The sequence below is a fragment of the Podarcis liolepis genome (assembly GCF_965112155.1).
Source record: "Podarcis liolepis genome assembly, chromosome: 7".
In the NCBI taxonomy this organism is placed as follows: Eukaryota; Metazoa; Chordata; class Lepidosauria; order Squamata; family Lacertidae; genus Podarcis; species Podarcis liolepis.
This window is the reverse complement of record NC_139561.1, coordinates 83,928,050-83,947,493: the sequence shown is the minus strand read 5'-3', so window position 1 is coordinate 83,947,493 and position 19,444 is coordinate 83,928,050. Positions and strand designations below refer to the sequence as shown.

The window sequence follows — 19,444 nt, the reverse complement described above, 5'->3', positions numbered from 1 at the left end:
TAGGGGTCACAGAAGGGCATCAAGTTGGCATTTAATTTGCTAACGTATTTCCTTATCACAGTTATTTAGTTTAACACTATCCATGCTTGGGAGAAGGAGAGGCGTTTGTGGGATTTCCTGCCTCAGGTGCTAAAACAATTTGCTGTGCACCTTGATTTGGAGGGGTGATGGTGGAACAGACACTTGTCTTGCTGACTCAGGCAACAACATGCCTGGGGACAGCCCTGTCTTGCATCTCAACGGTAGGTCGGTGTGCCAGAAAGGGGCTGCAGCTCAGCAGAAGAGCACCGGCAAAACCAAAACTGGTGCCAATTTGAACTAAAATAAAACAATTAGTGGTTTGATTCCCTGCCCCCCAGACCTAGGCTAAGGTTCTATAGGATGTAAAATGTTTACCTTTGAACACCACAGGTTTTTCTCCCTCTTTCATTTCTTTACCATCAACTCCTTCCACCTGCAGCAAATATAAGGTGGCATCTTCAGGAGTTAGCTTCATTATGTGGAGGGCACATTCTGCATTTACAGATTCCCTGCCAGTATAGGCAAAATGGTACTCCAGTGAGGAATTGGGTGGTGGTATGTAGGTCAAGATTTGACTAGACTTTGCCTTACTCCCCCGAAACCAAGTGCAGGAGGCGTAGCTGCCTATCCCTTTTGGGATTAGGGTGACGTCCTTTCCTATCTCTGGAGTAACTGGTTCCAAATCGATAGTAATTTCACCACCAGGACTCTCGGGTTCATCAGGCCCCCCAGGAGAATCAGGACCCTCAGTTTCCATAGTTTGCATGGTTCCCGAACCAGTAACTGTGGCACCCGTAGTTTGTGACCCAGGAGGAATGGTAGGAACCTTTGTTGTTGCTGCAGGAGGAAGAGGAGGAGGAGGTGGTGGTGGTGGAGGAGGAGGAACTGTAGCCTTAGGTGTCACTGCAGGAGGTGTTGGTGGTGGAGGATGTGGAGGTGGTGGTGGTGGTGGAGGAGGAGGAGGAGGAGGAGGAGGAGGTGCAACAGTAGCCTTAGGCGTCACTGGAGGAGGTGGAGGAGGTAGTGGTGGAGGAGGAGGAGGTGGAGGTGGTGGTGGAACAGTAGCCTTAGGTGTCACTGGAGGAGGTGGTGGTGGTGGTGGAGGTGGAGGTGGAGGTGGAGGTGGTGGAAGAGTAGCCTTAGAGGTCACTGCAGGAGGAGCCCCAGTTGTTGCAGGTGGAGCAGCAGCCGTTGTAGGTGGAGCACCAGCTGTCGTTGCAGGAGACCCAACTGTGGTGGCAGGAGGAGCGACAGCCACGGTTGTTGTTGCTGCCGTCTTCACAGGAGCAAACAGGAAGCAAGAGCTCAAGATGTAGGCTGTGGAGTGAGGAAGAGAGACAGTCATTCAGTTCAAAAGGCCAACAGCAGTCAGGAATAACAGAGATAGCAACCCTCTTGATTTTATTTCTAGATCACCAAGCCAGACTGAAGGCCTGGATGATGCATTCCTGGAGCAGATTACCAAACATATTTTTTTAAAAAGGAAAGATATAGTAGTCATGGGAGACGCCAACTACCCCAATATCTGTTGGAACACAGACTTCCCAGGAGGTGGAAGAAGCAACAAGGGGATCTTCTATATTGGACCTGGTCCTCACCAACAGGGAATAACTAATTGACAAAGTGGAAGTACTTGGGAAGTTTGGAGGAAGATGAAGAACTTAGGAAGAACTTCCTGACAGTAAGAGCTGTTCGACAGTGGAATTTGCTGCCAAGGAGTGTGGTGGAGTCTCCTACTTTGGAGGTCTTTAAGCAGAGGCTTGACAACCATATGTCAGGAGTGCTCTGATGGTGTTTCCTGCTTGGCAGGGGGTTGTACTCGATGGCCCTTGTGGTCTCTTCCAACTGTATGATTCTATGATTCTATGATTCTATGATTCTATGAATGTAGTTGGACATGAACTCTGGATTTTAAGGAGGCCAATTTCAAAAAGCTCAAGGAGCTAGTGGATGAGATCCCATGGTCAGAAATATTAAAAGAGAAGGGAGTCCAAGGTGGATGGGAGCTTCTTAAAGGTGAAATATTGAAGTCCCTAAAGCAGACATTTTCAACAGGAAAGAAAAGTAGGAGGCATATAAAGAAACAGATATGTCAGCATAAGGAGCTTACAGGTGAGCTGGGATTCAAGAAAGGCACATTTTTTAAAAAAATGGAAGAAATGGGAAATCACAAAGGATGAACACGAGTAGCCAACAGTTGCAGAGTGAAAGTCAGGCTGGCTAAAGCTCAGAATGAGCTCAGACTTGCAAGATAGGTTAAAAATAGTAATAAATGGATTTCTGGCTTTGTCATGAGTCATTGGTGGTCGCTCCTCACCGCCCTCTGCGAGAAGCAAGGAGGTTGAGGTGGGGGAAAGCCAGGATTTATGAGGCAAAAATAATATGCAGTTGAAAGGGTTGACAATAGGACCCATGAAGGGGAGGATGGGAAGTTCAGAGATTCGGAGGAATCTTTAAATATGGACGTGTATGATTGTACAGTGGTACCTTGGGTTACATATGCTTCAGGTTACAGATGCTTCAGGTTACAGACTTCACTAACCCAAAAATAGTACCTCGGGTTAAGAACTTTGCTTCAGGATGAGAACAGAAATCATGCTCCGGCGGCGCGGTGGCAGCAGCAGGATGCCCCATTAGCTAAAGTGGTGCTTCAGGTTAAGAACAGTTTCAGGTTAAGTACGGACCTCCGAAATGAATTAAGTACTTAACTCGAGGTACCACTGTATTGTCATATTCTTATACTTGTAAAATCAAATAAAAATTATTTCCAAAAAGGAAGAAGAAGAAGCTAATGCTGTTCTATGCAGCCTTGACAGAAGCATAAGGTCCAAGGGAAGTCATAGCCTTGGTCAGACCCCCAACTGGAGTCATGTGTTCTAGGTGCCACAGTTTAAGAAATATATTGAGAGGTTTGGAACGCTGATTCTTCTCCCCAGGCCAGAACCTCTGTTCCCCAGAGACACCCCCCATGTCTTACCTGCTAGAAGTAGAACCAGGCAGGACCTTGCAAACCCAGAAGGTCCGCAAGCTGTTGGGCGGCGTCTGCATGTTGTTCGAGTTGCTCTTGCAGGTGGGAGGGTGTGGGGCATCCTGGGAGGTTCTCTTTGTGCCCAGGTTGGTGCCTGGGTTCCCCCCGTGTTCTTTGATGCCAGTGATTGGGATCCCCAGCTGAGCCCAGACACCCATCCTAGGTTCTCTTCTCCCAACCTAGGCCCAGGGTGCTTCAGTGCCAAGAGCCTGCTCAACCCCAGTGTAAACTCCCGGGTAACAAGAGAAAGAGGTCATAAAGCGATGATTGCCCTGGGTGTAAATTTTTTTGGGGCACAATTTCATCACCGGGTGCTGCCCCAATACAATTGTGCACTACCATCACTAGGCTCGATTCAAATGGCTTCTCCAGGCAAACCAGGAAGTGACCTCTCCTGGGTGGTCAGATACTGTTAGGCAGTTGAATGTGCATGCATAATCTGGCTGTTTCCCACTCACTCCTCACAGCCCCGGGCACTGGCAACCCATGGTACGCCACTGGGGGAGGGACTGTATGGACTTGTCCCTTCAGGTCTATTGCAGGCACTTTCAAATTTCACATTCTACCAATTAGGTATTGTATTTTCACATTTGTAGTCCAAGCTTTCTCCAAGGAGTTCAAGGCACGTGGTTCCTTGCTTGGAGGTTTCTAAGCAGAGGTTGGATGGCCGTCTGTCATGGATACTTTAGCTGAGATTCCTACACTCTAGTGGGTTGGACTAGATGGCCCTTGGGGTCCCTTACATAACCATAAAAACCCATCAATTTCATTTTTTGATCATGGTGAGTTCCTGGTATCACTACCCCTCCTGACCAGAAGGGGGGAGCAGAGGCACTAGAAGGATCAGTGTAAGCAATTGGTTTTATTGTTTACATTTTCCATTTTCAGGTTTTCTCATTTTACAAAACATATCAGAAAATCTTTTTATACATTTAAATATACTATGGTCTACCCTCCTCTCCTTTCTGTAGTTACATAAGTTGTATCTTCTTTTTTCTGCATCTGCAACATTAAAACCTAAATATAATGAATCACTTGTACTCAAAATTTTAATATCACCATCTGCACGTGTTTATATCAATCCTGCTAATGTTTTAAGTCATTTACAATCATTCTTTAGATATTCAACAAACAATCCCCACTCTTGCTTAAAGATTCTATCTTCTTAGCTCTTAATCTTCTAGTAAGTTTTGCCGTTTCTGCATACTCCAGTAACTTTTGCTGCCAGTTCTCTTTATTTGGGGCATATTCGTCTTTCCACCTCTGGGCACATGCCATTTGGGCTGCTGAGGTCATATACATAATTATCCCCCCCCCCCGTTCTTTAGGTATCTCAGATGCAATTATCCCTGAAAGAAAGGCTTCTGGTTTCTTGACAAATGTCACCTTAAACATTTTAAAAATTTTGTTATATATCATTTCCCAGAAGGCTTTCTGAGAATGCCCAGAGCTTACAGAGTTAACAGCTCAAGGGAAATGATATCCTGTCACTGGGGGTGTGTTCACATACGGGTTTCGTACTTTGTTATGTGAACGCTTTTATCATGTCTTCGCTCTCTCCTGGCTGAAATGTTTGTTTTGCTGCTATACAATAAAGCATCGTAGAATAGAAGCAGCTGTTGTACGAGGGTTTTACTGCATGGCTGATATTCCTTTCACACAGACACACCTCTGCTCAAGATACTCTGCTGTAGCCGGGAGAAGCAGATGGGCGCAGTGGAAGTGGACTGGACGTCACAACAGTGCCGCTGTTTGCAGCCTTGATGGATGCTCAATGGAACAGGCATTCTCCTTTTTACAGGCCCACCACCAGTGTGGACAATTGAAGCCGAGCATCTGTAAGCATGGAATGCATAGCCTGGTGTGCTTGTCTGCTTGCTCATTGAGGAATGAGACTTGGGCTGCAGCAGATCCATGCATTATCCCTTGGAATACCAAGCAGGGACAGACCTTGGCATCTCAAATGTCAGTGGTGCCCTGTCCGATGCCAAAATTTGCTCCCCTGCCTCTTGCCTTCCATTGAAGTAATACTGGTGGCCCCTTCTCCAGCACTTCAGCTGCTCTGCGCCTGGTGCAACTGTACCAGTCACGCTCCCCTAGAGCCGTCTCTGTACCCAGTTACTGTCGGGCTTGCATTCGACCGAGCGACACCTCTGGTCGAGTCCTCCGATGTGATTAACAACCTGAGCCTTTAATAAGGCTCCAGGCAAGCTCCCTCATTACGCAGAGTATCCAGCAGCAGGGAAGGATGAGAAATATGAGCTACATTGCAAAGAGGTTTATTTTCTAACTATGCAGACAGAAAAATACATCCTCTCTCTGTGAGAGCAGAGAGGCAACTGGAACAAAGCAACAGGAAACCAGTAATATCAACATCCGTCTCCTGTGAGACTTCCAACAGTCTGGAATCCCTGGAATGTAAACAGAGTCCTGTGACTCCAAGCACTGCACTAGTGGCACAAACAGAAACCTAACAGTTACCCTCAGCACTGCTAATGTGCTGGTCCGGGGGGGGGGGGTTACTGTGAGTCTGGTCCTGGGCTGAGTGTCTGGAGACTGTCCACCAAGGGTGAAGTGGGGTCCAAAGCAAGAAGCCAGGCGTGGTCGGGAACTCTGGAGAAACAGGTCTGGGTGCTGGCAGAAACAGGTTTCCAACTTTGTTGCTCCTGCAACTTGGGACTGGGCTGACTGGCGTTTATCTTCTCTGAGGCCAGGGGAGGTCCCAGCCCACAGGTGACCCGCCTCTCCTGGCCTTAAGGCGAGCACTCCTCCTGGGAGAACCCAGTTCCCTCCACCTCTCTGCCCTGAGCCTCTGCAGCTCAGGAGAGGCTGGAGGGTTACTGGACCCAGGGGCAGCTTCACCTTCCCCTGACAGGGCTGGGAGAGGCGCACCTGCAGGCAATGGGTCCTCAATCACCTCCGGAGCCAGAGTGGATACATCTGGTGTCTGCTCCTGAGGATCTGGCACAGATGCAGGCCCTTCAGATTCAAGCCCCTGCCCCGGCTCAGCCAGCCCTGGAGGCGGGGACTCCTGTGCAGCCTGGGAATCCTCCGGTTCAGCCTCTGAATCAGATTCCCAGGCCATCACAGCTAAGCAGGACATGAGCACTTATGTCCCTCAGGGAGGCCTCGGGTGTGTGTGGTGGGGTGGGTGTTCAGTTGGGTGGGGGAATTTGTTTAATTTAATTATGTTGTGTTTGTAACTTTGTTTTTATAGTTTTATTGTTCTGTTAGTTTGTTTTTTGTATAGGCTTTAATTTTATTTTAAGGGGAGGGGTCAGGGCTGCCTGGGAGTGGGTCCCAGCAAACAAAATCGCTGGGGCAGGTTCCACAGGGGGGGGTGCACTCGGACAACCGATCTCAGTGATCATGGGTAGGAGGAGGAGTTACGCTAAGACCAGACCATGTCATTACTGAGGAAGCAGGCTTAGTCGTTGTCTGAGAACTATCCTTGCCTCCAGGTCTGGTCCTGACCGGAAGGATACTGGAATCAACAAGGGAAACCCACATGACCTGAAAGTGTTGCTGTGCAATGCCAGGTCAATGATGAACTGGTAGCGGGGTTTAGATAATAAAAATGTGTGTGTTATAAAACAGCTAATAAAAAGGAGTAAAAAACAATCAAACATCAGGAAAGGGTGGGAAGTGAAGAAGAAACTTTGGTTGTTAAAAAGCAATTGTATATGATGATAAATGCTTTGAAATGTTTTTGGAGGCTTCGTAAAAAATGATATGGGGGAAAAGAGAAAAGGTAGAAGAAGAAGAAGAGTTTGGATTTGATATCCCGCCTTTCACTCCCTTTAAGGAGTCTCAAAGCGTCTCATATTCTCCTTTCCCTTCCTCCCCCACAACAAACACTAGCCCAAGGTCACCCAGCAGCTGCATGTGGAGGAGCGGAGACGCGAACCCGGTTCCCCAGATTACGAGACTAACGCTCTTAACCACTACACCACGCTGGTAAAGTAAGAAATGATGTGTTAGAAGTTTATAAAATTATAAAAGTGGATGGAGGAAAGTTTTTCCTCCCTCTCTCATAACGTTAGAGCTTGTGAACATCTACTGGAGCAGAACGTTGGAGGATTCAGAACAGAAAAAAGAAAGTACAGTGGTACCTCGGGTTAAGAACTTAATTCGTTCCGGAGGTCCATTCTTAACCTGAAACGGTTCTTAACCTAAGGCACCACTTTAGCTAATGGGGCCTCCCGCTGCCACCACGCGATTTCTGTTCTCATCCTGAAGCAAAGTTCTTAACCCGAGGTACTATTTCTGGGTTAGCGGAGTCTGTAATCTGAAGCGTCTGTAACCTGAAGCAACTGTAACCCAAGGTACCACTGCACCTCTATAAGCAGTGCATTGTTAAACTATGGAACTCTCTCCCACAGAAGGCCATGACCACCAAGTTGATGGTCTTCTTATTTTACAGCATGGAACCACTTCTGGAATTTCATTCCATTCACATGAGGACGAATTTGCCTAATTCACAGCTCCCAAAACAAAAGACAGACAGCCCTTGAAATTTGCACTTTCATGAATTTTGCGACGCAGTTCGCCGGCCAAGCGCTGTGTACAAAAATGCACATATTGAGACAAAGTGTGCATAAAAATGAACATGTTAGTGACAACAATGTGCAAAAAGGGCAGGCCTTGCTTTGCTAAAAAGGTGAGCGCTGCACACATAAATGTGCATGTGAAGAGAAATTTGTGCTAAAACGCTGGTGGGTTTTCAGGAGGACATCTTAGAAACAACTCACAAAATGATGTGGAAATGTGGAGAAATGAACATAAGAATGGCAGAATGGAAGAAACAGAGAAACACTGAAACCGATAGACTGCCCCGTTCCTCACAATCACTGAGTTTCACTTCCCGCCAGGACCCACCGCAGCCCCCTACCCCAACCAATATTGTAATAATAATATAATAATAATAATAATAATAATAATAATTTATTATTTATACCCCGCCCATCTAGCTGAGTTTCCCCTGCCACTCTGGGCGGCTCCAAATCAAATGTTAAAAACAGTACAGCATTAATATTAAAAACTTCCCTGAACAGGGCTGCCTTCAGATGTCTTTTAAAGAGAAAGATAGCTGCTTATTTCCTTCACATCTGAAGGGAGGGCGTTCCACAGGGTGGGTGCCACTACTGAGAAGGCCCTCTGTCTGGTTTCCTGTAACCTCACTTCTCGCAATGAGGGAACCGCCAGAAGGCCCTCGGCGTTGGATCTCAGTTGAATGATGGGGGTGGAGACGCTCCTTCAGGTATATTGCCATAATATTATGTGTTACAGTGGAATATGGAGAGAGCCATCCCTTCAGACCCTGGCAAAGGAATATGGGCACAGCAGAAGTGGGCATTGGAGGCTTTTATTGCCTCAGGGGACATAATGTTCTATCTGCCCCAGGGGCTGTGGGTGAATCACAAGGGCCTTAAATCATTTCATCGTGATTTTTCAAGTAGATTTCAAGCAGATATTTCAAGTGGAGCTTCTCTTCTTGGCAGAGTGGGGGAAATGGTGCTGCTCCAGTCTGGAAGGCTGACAAAATTGTTGACCAGGACGATTTCTCTCTTACTCTTTTTGCTTTTACCTGGAAGAGAATCAGTCTAGAATCAGAGGATGGAGAGCAGAAACAAGGTATGGTAAAGGACCTCTGGGTGGTTAAGTCCAACTGGATTCAACTATGGGGTGTGGCACTCAACTCCACTTTCAGGCCGAGGGAGCCGGCGTTTGTCTGCAGACAGCTTTCTGGGTCATGTTGCCAGCATGACTAAATCGCTTCTGGTACAACGCAACACCACGACAAGAATTAAATCATTATGCTGGATAGTAGGGTTTAGTGAAGTCAAGGCCAAGGCTGGGTTTGGCAAGAGAGGCTGTTTAACCATTTTGGAGATAATATCCAAGACCCTGGTCCAAAATATATAAACAATTTTTCATCAAAGCATGTTCCAAAGTTCCCACAGCCTCCCCAACAAAGTTGGGGGATAGGGGTTTGTTGATTTTGGCTAGATGAACCGGAGTCCTGAAAAAAACCTCTTAGGCAATCACCCGATCTGAAATCCTTAAGTCCTGCTGCCCACGAATGTAGACGCTACTGAGCTGGATAACAACAACAACAACAACAACAACAACAACAACAACAACAACAACAACAACAACAACTTATTTATACCCTGCCCATCTGTCTGGGTTTCTCCAGTCTCTCTGGGTGGCTTCCAACAAAAGATTAAAAGTAAATTAAAACATCAGTCATTAAAAATTTCCCTAAACAGGGCTGCTTTCAGATGTCTTCTAAACGTCAGTGTCTTGACTCTGCATAAGGCAGCTCCCTATGTTTTTGCGGATGAGTGGTGCAAAAGAGCGGGCGCCACACAGATCTACTGCTGTGGTCCTCCCATGTAGGGCTGGCAGGTACTTACTTCTGGGCTTTGGGTGCTCCTTTCTTTGGACCTTTTTCCTTCTCACTCCCCTTTTTCTCCAGAGCCTTCTGGCCTTCTTTATTCCTAAGGAAACAAAGAGACCCTTGCTGTTATTCCCTGGCAACCAGCATTCAAGTGGCACATGGCCAGCATTTGCCCTGTCATCCTTACTGGTTCTTTCCCCAGCACCTTCCCACTGTCTGTCACGGCATCCATCGACTCATGGAGTACTGCAGTAGCATGGCCACTTGTTCATCAGAATAAGAGCCCTGGCGGGACTTCCGGGCAAGGAACGTGGCGGAATGAACATCTACTGTCAACAGGTAAGCCAACAGAGATAATTGCATGGGGATTAATGATAGCCAAGCCATAGATCTTGGTTATCGAATTCTCACTGGATAGAGTCAGGCATTTTTCTGTCAGAGGAGGAGGAAGAGGTTATGCTCCCAACATCATTCCATGCACGGAAACCAACTGGAAAGGGAAGGTGAAACATTGGCTAATCAGTAGTGTCCTTCATGACACATGATACCAGCAGGTTAGTTATGGGGGTTCAGGATAGGCTGCGTGACAGACACAGCTCTGTCCTCCAACAGAAGGCAAGTAAGAAGTGTGCCATGATAGAAGTTTATAACAAATTATGCACAACCCGGGAGAAAGTGTATAGAGAAAACCTCTCCCTGCCAAAAAAAAACCCCTCTAGAATGTTAGAAGATTCAGAACAGATAAGATAAATTCCTTCTTCAGGCAGCGCACCGTTGAACCATGGAACTCACACCTGCAGTAGGCAGGGATGACAATTGACTTAAAGGTAAAGGGACCCCTGACCATTAGGTCCAGTTGTGGCCGACTCTGGGGTTGCGGCGCTCATGTCACTTTACTAGCTGAGGGAGCCGGCGTACAGCTTCCGGGTTATGTGGCCAGCATGACTAAGCCGCTTCTGGCAAACCAGAGCAGCGCACGGAAACGCCGTTTACCTTCCCGCCGGAGCGGTACCTATTTATCTACTTGCACTTTGACTTGCTTTCAAACTGCTAGGTGGGCAGGAGCAGGGACCGAGCAACAGGAGTTCACCCCGTCGCGAGGATTTGAACCGCCGACCTTCTGATCGGCAAGTCCTAGGCTCTGTGGTTTAACCCACAGCGCCACCCACGTCCCATGACTATTGACTTAGGTGGCGTCAAAAGAGGATTGGACAAATTAATTGGGGGAAGGCTACCATTGGCTATGTTCTGCCTCCACAGTAGGAGGCAACAATGCTTCTGAATACCAGTTGCTGGAAACCACAGGAGTGGAGAAGTGCTCTTCTGCTCAAGTCCTGCCTGTGGTTTTCCCACTGTGACACGCATGAGCTGAAAATGGGAGGTTCAAGCTCCATTCACACCCCATCCTGACACCCTGGCACTTACGGTGGTTGGGACTGGCTGGGTACCGGTGGTGGTGCCTCTGCAACTGGTGGCGCACTATGGAAACTGGAAAAAAAGAGAGCAAAGAGTTCAGAAGTGAGAAGCACGCTTTGGCCCCTTGCGACCACGATAGCAGCTTATTTACTTCCTCCCCAACTGTTGCGTGGCGAGTTCCTGCCCCCACCCAGTGGAAAAAAAGACTCATAACACAATTTTTAAGGTTAATGGGCAAAATAAGGCCACAACATTATTGGTTACAGGTGGTGAGCGGTATTGGCTTAGGCATTGGTCCTAACCAACTATATCCGGCTTCAGCAAGTCTGGAAAAGGTTAGCCACCAGTAGGGGGAGTCCTGCTGATGCACATCAACTAGGAACTCCCCTGGGGTCACCGCTCGGGGGCGTGCCTTAGGCCCTCACCTCCATAGGCTTCGGACAGGGCCACGCCCCCTGGAATCCTTTATTGGGCTACCCTTCAATATGTGGGTCAGGTGATGGCGCTTCCTCCCCTCTTCCATCTACATAGCAATACCAATACCAATGCCTAACCGCCAATACCGAGAAAGTTGTGGCGATTTTCTACGAGGTCGGCGAAAACCAAGTGGCTGGTGCCAATTTGCCAAGTGGAAAAATTCCTACCAGGCCCCTCAACGGCGACCAACCGAGGTCCATAGCAAGGTCAAGGAACGAAAACCTTAAAGGGCGGGAGGGTGGGAAAACTAGGAACTGCTGGCAGGCGGCAAAGAGGGAGATCCCTGGCCGTGCCCCCTTTAAATAGGTCAGGCCACGCCCCCAGAGCCAGCTGATTGGCTAGCCAGGGGGTGACGCGGCCAGGGATTCCCCTCTTTTGCCACCTCCAGCTGCTCCTGTTTCCCACCCTCCCACCCTTTAAGTTTGGCTCCAGCCACCACACGTGTGGTGGGAGCGTGAAGCCCGCAACCCCACCTCCTCTGGAGGGCGGAAGTGGCTTTCCCATTCAACAGAGATCCTTACAGATCCAAACCTAGACCAAGGAGTATAAAATGACAGCTAAATAAAATCACAGCTAGTTGCTCTCCTCTGCCCCTCACGCTTGCTATCTTATAGTTCAATCCTACACCTGACGGTTCAGAGGTGCTTCCAAGCACTGGTGGAGAAAGGAGGGTGCGGTGGGTGCTGCCCACCCCGGGGGGTGTCATCCCTGAGGCGGGTGACACCGCTGCGGGTGGTGCCCCCCTGGGATGCTCGCAGACGCACACCCCCCCGGGCAGCTAGCCCCTTCCCCAGTGCACAGCATGGAGCTGTGCTTCCAAGTCTCTTTCTCACAAGTAGCTGAAGACAGGTACAAATTGCTCGTACCCAGGAACACCCCCCTAAGTGCACTGCTCAGCTGCTGGGTCACCAACTACATAGACTGTAAACTCATTGAATGCTACCTGTGCATACCTGAATACAACTATTTGTGCCCCAGGTCCACAGACTGTGCACTCCTTGAATGTAATGTGTGAACCCACCTCCTGTTCAGTGTATACAAGATAGCACTCAACTCCTTTTGTTACTCTCCCCATTCAGTTTGATCAAAGATTAAAGCAAAATGCCTTATAAAGAAGTAAATAAACTAAACAACAAATGATAAATATAATTACGCTTTGCTCCTTTTGACTTGGTAAGTTATCAGGCCTCCAGCTAAGATGATCCCCAAAAAACATCCAATAGCAATCACTGCGGTGATCCCCCGAGGAAGGCCTTTGGCTTTTGCCGCTTCGTCTTCTCCTGGAGGTTTAGCCTCTAAAAAACCCCCAAAAGACATGTGAGAACTAGGAAAATGGCTCCCAATGCCTACTGGCTCCAGCTTGTACCAAGCAGTGGCCTTCCTTATCCTTGCCACCATTGGAAGGTAGGGATGGGAGAGTTGTTGGCTGGTATCCGTCTGTCTCAAGAGACAATGGAGTGTGCCTCCTTGGGTGAAGCCAAACCGCTGCAGTAGCAGCGCCAAAGTGACTTCCTGGGCAGCGTGTATGGAGGTTCTGGGCTGCCCAGGTGACAGGACTCCTGATGTGGCCTTGCTGATGTGGTCTAAGGAGATAGATTAGAGGGGCTTGGAAATTACTCATCAACACAGTGAGCTCCTAAACAGCAGACTGAGAAGAAGAAGAAGAAGAAGAAGAAGAAGAAGAGAAGAGTTTGGATTTGATATCCCGCTTTATCACTACCCGAAGGAGTCTCAAAGTGGCTAACATTCTCCTTTCCCTTCCTCCCCCACAACAAATACTCTGTGAGGCACTTCCGGGGTGGCACCATCGGCAATGGCGGACTCACTCTGAACCGGAGGGACCAGCTCCGCGCGAAACGGGTCTTTTCCGCTGCGGCGAAGCGGGGACCCTTTCAGAAATCACAGGCGGATGAAGCCTGTGACCGTGGGACTCGGCGGGCACCTTTAGCGCCCCCCCAACCCGCAAAGGAACCCACTAACGGGCTCCGAAGCGAAGAGGGGAAAGTGGCGCGGTGCTGTGAGTCAACTGCTATTTCCGTGGAGCGAAGCCGTACCTAAAGTAATCGCCCATGAGTACTCAAATATTGAACAATTGGACTTCAAATAAGAACTGGCGATTAGAAAGGAATTGGACTTAAAAATTTACCTTAATTTGGCACTGAAACGAGAAGGTCTAAACAGGAAGTCAGCCTTCCGTTTCCTTGTAGTCAGAAGAAAGCAAAGACAACGTAAACTAGAGCTTAGAAAAATACTTTCAAAGGATTGGTTTTCACCATTTAAAACCGTTGAACCCCCCTTCGGTAGCAGGAGAAGAAAGGGGATTTTTTTTTGGACTGTTTAAACTTGCAGAAGTGAGTTTAAAGTAAAGTAACTTTCCACCGTCCTGACCCTGGAACGGGGTGTCAGAATTGACGTTTTGAAGCTCATTGACCAGACAAATGCTTTTGACAGATAGTTAAAAGAAGAGTAACATTGTGATCCCACTGTTTCCTTTCGCATTTTAAAGGAACTAATATTGACAAAGTATCTTAAAAAAAGAAAAACTTTGTTGCTATTGTCCTTAAAAGAAAGAACAACCAGAGGTTCCCCCTCTAGAGGGGGACTGTGAAATTGTAGCCAATTCTAGGGAGCTTGCAGCTGCCACAGATTACAACCGTGGGAAAGGAATTGTGACCTTGCAGGACAATGTTATCAGAAGCACTGTTGGGTGCTTTCTGTAAAATAAATGCCCTAATTGGATCAGAAGACGGATTTGATGACTAATGCGGCCAGAACATTTGAACAGGTAGTGGGAAATTATATGGAGCCCACCCAGGAACTTAAACAGGAGTGTGTCCTTACAGAGCAGATGATAGAAGAGGATGTTGCAGAATCTTGGGCGCCAGAGATGGAGGGACTTTTGGCCCAGCAGGAAAATGAGCCTTTGGATTTGACAAATGAACTTGGAAAAAACCAGATTTGGAAAGACAAAGTTTGGATTGATTTGGAAATGGGGGGTTGGACTGACCCCCCTATGCAGGGATGTTTGGACTTTCCGAGTCTGGCAATGGGCCATCAGAGGTTTGGAGCTGTTGGGACTTCCAACTTTGGAGGGAATTTGAATCATGTCTTAAAATACCACATGGAGTCTAGTCTGGACTGTGAGAAAGGGGCTGATTTGTTGGAAAGGGTCAAAGACACTACCAAGCTGGAGTTCCCACAAGTGAAAGGAAAATATGAAGAAGAGCTGCAGAAGGGACATGGAAGAGATTTGAAGGCCTCGGATATAAGATCACCAGGTTAATGTGCCAGACTAATGGGATAAAAAGGACTGACAATCCCGGGACCGGGGGGAGGGGACGCTGGATGAAGATTGGATTGTTTTTATTCTCTTTTTTTATCATCAGAAATGTTTTATGAACGTTGGAAAAATGTTGAAATGAAATTACTTGGCTCTTGTAAAAATGTTTAAAGAATTAGGTAAAAAGGTAATGGTTATGAGAAGCTGGTAAAAATAAGATTTAAGTCTTAAGTTTTAAGGTTTTTTATAAGATAAGATGAAAATAGAGTAAGGTAATGACAAATTATTATGAATTATGGAAAGGATTTGCTGTGACAATTATTAATCAAGATACAAGAGATGGGAGGAGGAGGAGGTCATGGAAAGAAGGTAATGAAAGTGGAGAATGTGAAAATGATGGTTTTATTTTTTCTTTTTCTGTTTTTGTCTTTTTTCTTTGTAATTTTGTCTTTTTTCTTTGTAATTTTTTAAAAAATTCTTTTTCCAATAAATATCATTATAAACAAAAAACAAAAAAACAAGCACTCTGTGAGGTGAGTGGGGCTGAGAGACTTCAGAGAAGTGTGACTGGCCCAAGGTCACCCAACAGCTGCATGTGGAGGAGCGGGGAAGCGAACCCGGTTCACCAGATTACAAGTCTACCGCTCTTAACCACTACACCACACTGGCTCTCACGCAGGTCAGTATGGTGAGGGGTAGCGTAGAATTGTAGAGTTGGAAGGGTCATCTAATCCAACCCCCTGCAATGCAGGAATCTCAAGTGTATTACTATTTATCTGTACCAGTGAAGTACCGTATTTTTCACTCCATAAGATGCACTTCTTTCTTCCTAAAAGGGAAGGGGAAATGTCTGTGCATCTTATGGAGCGAATGCGTGGTCCCTGGAGCCGAATTGCCCAGGGACAAAAAGCAGATCATGCTCTCTTTTTTTGAAAGTGGGAAGTGGGTGTTGTAACAAAGCCGCTGATCGTTTGCTGATCGGGGAGAGAGATAAGGGATGCTAGAGATAAAGAAGGCTCCCTGGGAGCAGGGAAGGTAAAGACAGCAAACTTGCAAAGGGGGAAAACAGGAAAACTAAAGCAATAAGGAGAGAAATTAGAAGAAAAGGAGGAGCAAAAAACTGCTCCAGCTAATGAAAAGACACTAAGGCAAACAAGAGGGAAGGGAGTGTTGAAAGGAAGCAGCTGATTGGCGCTAGAGATAAAGGAGGCTGCCTGGGAGGGTGGAGGTAAAAGCCCATGGATCCTCAGGATTTTTGCATTGGGTCACCCCAAATTCACCATCAGATCACACATCTGTGGCCACAGCATGAACCACAAAAATCATACATCCACGGTTTTGTTCAGAATATTTTCTTTCCTTGTTTTCCTCTAAAAACTAGGTGCGTCTTATGGTCAGGTGCGTCTTATGGAGAGAAAAATATCACACACACACACACACACACGTCTCTCTTGTATCCTCCTTTTTCAGGCTGCAATTCCTCTTTACTGGCAAAGCCTCGGTGGCGACTGTTCTACTAAGCTCTCTAGTGGATGCTTGGCTCTGCATGAAGGCCAGTCCTCCCGTTTGGCCGTGAGGCAGATACCTCAGGCAGCAGATTCTAGGGGTCACAGAAGGGCATCAAGTTGGCATTTAATTTGCTAACGTATTTCCTTATCACAGTTATTTAGTTTAACACCATTCTTCTCCCAAGAAGAAGAGGCGTTTGTGGGATTTCCTGCCTCAGGTGCTAAAACAATTTGCTGTGCACCTTGATTTGGAGGGGTGATGGTGGAACAGACACTTGTCTTGCTGACTCAGGCAACAACATGCCTGGGGACACCCCTGTCTCGCATCTCAACGGTAGGTTGGTGTGCCAGAAAGGGGCTACAGCTCAGCAGAAGAGCACCGGCAAAACCAAAACTGGTGCCAATTTGAACCAAAATAAAACAATTAGTGGTTTGATTCCCTGCCCCCCAGACCTAGGCTAAGGTTCTATAGGATGTAAAATGTTTACCTTTGAACACCACAGGTTTTTCTCCCTCTTTCATTTCGTTACCATCAACTCCTTGTACTTCCACCTGCAGCAGATAGAAGGTGGCATCTTCAGGAGTTAGCTTCATTATGTGGAGGGCACATTCTGCATTTACAGATTCCCTGCCAGTATAGGCAAAATGGTACTCCAGTGAGGAATTGGGTGGTGGTATGTAGGTCAAGATTTGACTAGACTTTGCCTTACTCCCCCGAAACCAAGTGCAGGAGGCGTAGCTGCCTATCCCTTTTGGGATTAGGGTGACGTCCATTCCTATCTCTGGAGTAACTGGTTCCAAATCAATAGTAATATCACCCCCGGGACTCTCGGGTTCATCAGGCCCCCCAGGAGAATCAGGACCCTCAGTTTCCATAGTTTGCATGGTTCCCGAACCAGTAACTGTGGCACCCGTAGTTTGTGACCCAGGAGGAACAGTAGGAACTTTTGTTGTTGCTGTAGGAGGAAAAGGAGGAGGAGGCGGTGGTGGAGGAGGAGGAACAGTAGCCTTAGGTGTCACTGCAGGAGGTGGTGGTGGAGGAGGAGGTGGAGGTGGTGGTGGTGGTGGTGGTGGAGGAGGAGGAGGAGGAGGTGCAACAGTAGCCTTAGGCGTCACTGCAGGAGGTGGTGGTGGTGGTGGAGGAGGAGGAGGAGGAGGAGGAGGAGGTGGTGGTGGAACAGTAGCCTTAGGTGTCACTGGAGGAGGTGGAGGAGGTGGAGGAGGTGGAGGTGGAGGTGGTGGAAGAGTAGCCTTAGGTGTCACTGGAGGTGGTGGTGGTGGAGGAGGTGGAGGTGGTGGAAGAGTAGCCTTAGGTGTCACTGGAGGTGGTGGTGGTGGAGGAGGTGGAGGTGGTGGAAGAGTAGCCTTAGAGGTCACTGCAGGAGGAGCCCCAGTTGTTGCAGGTGGAGCAGCAGCCGTTGTAGGTGGAGCACCAGCTGTCGTTGCAGGAGCCCCAACTGTGGTGGCAGGAGGAGCGACAGCCACGGTTGTTGTTGCTGCCGTCATCACAGGAGCAAACAGGAAGCAAGAGCTCAAGATGTAGGCTGTGGAGTGAGGAAGAGAGACAGTCATTCAGTTCAAGAGGCCAATAGCAGTCAGGAATAACAGAGATAGCAACCCTCTTGATTTTATTTCTAGATCACCAAGCCAGACTGAAGGCCTGGATGATGCCTTCCTAGAGCAGATTACCAAACATATTTTTTAAAAAAGGAAAGATATAGTAGTCATGGGAGACGCCAACTACCCCAATATCTGTTGGAACACAGACTTCCCAGGAGGTGGAAGAAGCAACAAGGGGATCTTCTATATTGGACCTGGTCCTCACCAACAGGGAATAACTAACTGACAAAGTGGAAGTACTTGGAAAGTTTGGAGGAAGATGAATGTAGTTGGACATGAACTCTGGATTTTAAGGCCAATTTCAAAAAGCTCAGGGAGCTAGTTTCCTGCTTGGCAGGGGGTTGGACTCGATGGCCCTTGTGGTCTCTTCCAACTCTATGATTCTATGATTCTATGATTCTAGTGGATGAGATCCCATGGTCAGAAACATGAAAAGAGAAGGGAGTCCAAGATGGATGGGAGCTTCTTAAAGGTGAAATATTGAAGGTCCCAAAGCAGACATTTTCAACAGGAAAGAAAAGTAGGAGGCATATAAAGAAACAGATGTGTCTGCATAAGGAGCTTACAGGTGAGCTGGAGTTTAAGAAAGGCGCATTTTTTAAAAAACGGGAGAAATGGGAAATCACAAAGGAGGAGCCAACACACGAGTAGCCAACAGATTTATGCGGCAAAAATCCTGGTAATGTTCCCCAGTGGGGTCTGCAGAGCTCACTGCATCCCACTGTGCTGCTCAAGCCCGTGTCTGCCAACCTGAAAGTCAGAGCGGGTGTGACCTGGGAGCGTGTCCCTACCAAGGATAAGCCTCCATCTCTGGCATAATTTGTGGCTGGTTCCTCCATAACCTGGACAATTGGCATTAATCAAGAGGTGCTCCTGGGCTGACATATGCCAATGGGCTGCAATCAATCAGCTGCCGAGAGGACTGGGCTCTTTGAAGGGGGTGGGGGGGGAGGGGAGAAGATCCAGGTAGCTACCGACCGGCGAGCTTGACATCGATACCAGGAAATGTCCAAGAACAGAGAATTCAATAGTCAGTCTGTGAGCGCTTAGAAAAGGGTGCTGTGATTACTAAGAGCCACCATAGGTTTCCCAAAAACAAGTCATTCCAGTGGAATCTCACTTCTTTTTTGATAGAGTTACAAGCTTTGTGGATTGGGAGAATGAGTCAGCAAATAAAATTTAAAAAAAGCTAATGCGTACCAGAGAAGAATGGTAAATTAAACTGTTGGACTAAGAATGGTAATTTAAACTGACCGGGAAGCTCAGGAACCAAGAAGACCAAAACTTTAACAAAGAGTGGAGGGGGGAATTATCTTGGAGACCACAGTAAGCAGATGAAAACGTTAGCAGGACTGCAATAACACTTGTAATGTTGCAAATACTATGGAGACAATGGAGTGATATAAAATTTGAACTAACTGAATAATATGCAGTTGAAAGGGCTGACAATAGGACCCATGAAGGGGAGGATGGGAAGTCCAGAGAAATCTTTAAATATGGATGAGTATGATTGTATTGTCATATTCTTATACTTGTAAAATCAAATAAAAATTATTTCCAAAAAGGAAGGAAAAAAAAAAAAGCTAATTCTGTTCTAGGCAGCCTAGGGTCCAGATCAAGGAAAGTCATAGTACTGACTGCTCTAATCTGCCTTGGTCAGACCCCCAACTGGAGTCATGTGTTCTAGGTGC

At 47.3% G+C, this 19,444-nt stretch overlaps 3 protein-coding genes and 1 long non-coding RNA gene across 8 annotated transcripts in view; 1 reads left to right on the top strand and 3 right to left on the bottom strand.

Annotated features, from left to right (window-relative positions):
- The window catches only part of LOC310712671 (pregnancy-specific beta-1-glycoprotein 8-like), a 111,692-nt gene that overhangs the window by 72,639 nt on the left and 19,609 nt on the right, over window positions 1–19,444 (bottom strand). The gene's annotated exons all lie outside the window — the stretch shown is intronic.
- Window positions 1–19,444, bottom strand: part of LOC310712646 (uncharacterized protein) — a 28,609-nt gene that overhangs the window by 8,794 nt on the left and 371 nt on the right. The window contains exons 2-6 of one of the 2 annotated variants that reach the window (XM_083515918.1): window positions 16,622–17,677; window positions 12,499–12,640; window positions 10,878–10,931; window positions 9,469–9,552; window positions 8,399–8,636 (exon numbers count right to left, since the gene is read on the bottom strand). In XM_083515918.1, coding sequence (XP_083372044.1) covers window positions 8,633–8,636; window positions 9,469–9,552; window positions 10,878–10,931; window positions 12,499–12,640; window positions 16,622–17,677 — 1,340 coding nt within the window. In that variant the 3' untranslated portion in view covers window positions 8,399–8,632. Of the gene's footprint in view, window positions 1–8,398; window positions 8,637–9,468; window positions 9,553–10,877; window positions 10,932–12,498; window positions 12,641–16,621; window positions 17,678–19,444 lie in introns of those variants that run through there. The other variant, XM_083515919.1, reaches the window with a different exon arrangement.
- Window positions 403–17,615, top strand: LOC310712737. 4 transcript variants are annotated; one of them, XR_014528965.1, is made up of 5 exons: window positions 403–888; window positions 949–969; window positions 1,060–1,131; window positions 17,285–17,410; window positions 17,477–17,615. It is a non-coding gene; the product is annotated as an uncharacterized lncRNA (long non-coding RNA). The 4 variants fall into 4 exon arrangements; XR_014528963.1 differs by having other exon boundaries at window positions 403–885; window positions 949–1,131; XR_014528964.1 differs by having other exon boundaries at window positions 958–1,131.
- On the bottom strand, window positions 1,122–3,244 carry LOC310712727 (uncharacterized protein). Its single transcript, XM_083516068.1, has 2 exons — window positions 2,999–3,244; window positions 1,122–1,338 (listed from the first exon to the last, which is right to left on the bottom strand). Exons 1-2 carry the CDS (start codon window positions 3,205–3,207, stop codon window positions 1,161–1,163), a joined length of 387 nt encoding a protein of 128 aa, XP_083372194.1. The 5' UTR covers window positions 3,208–3,244; the 3' UTR covers window positions 1,122–1,160.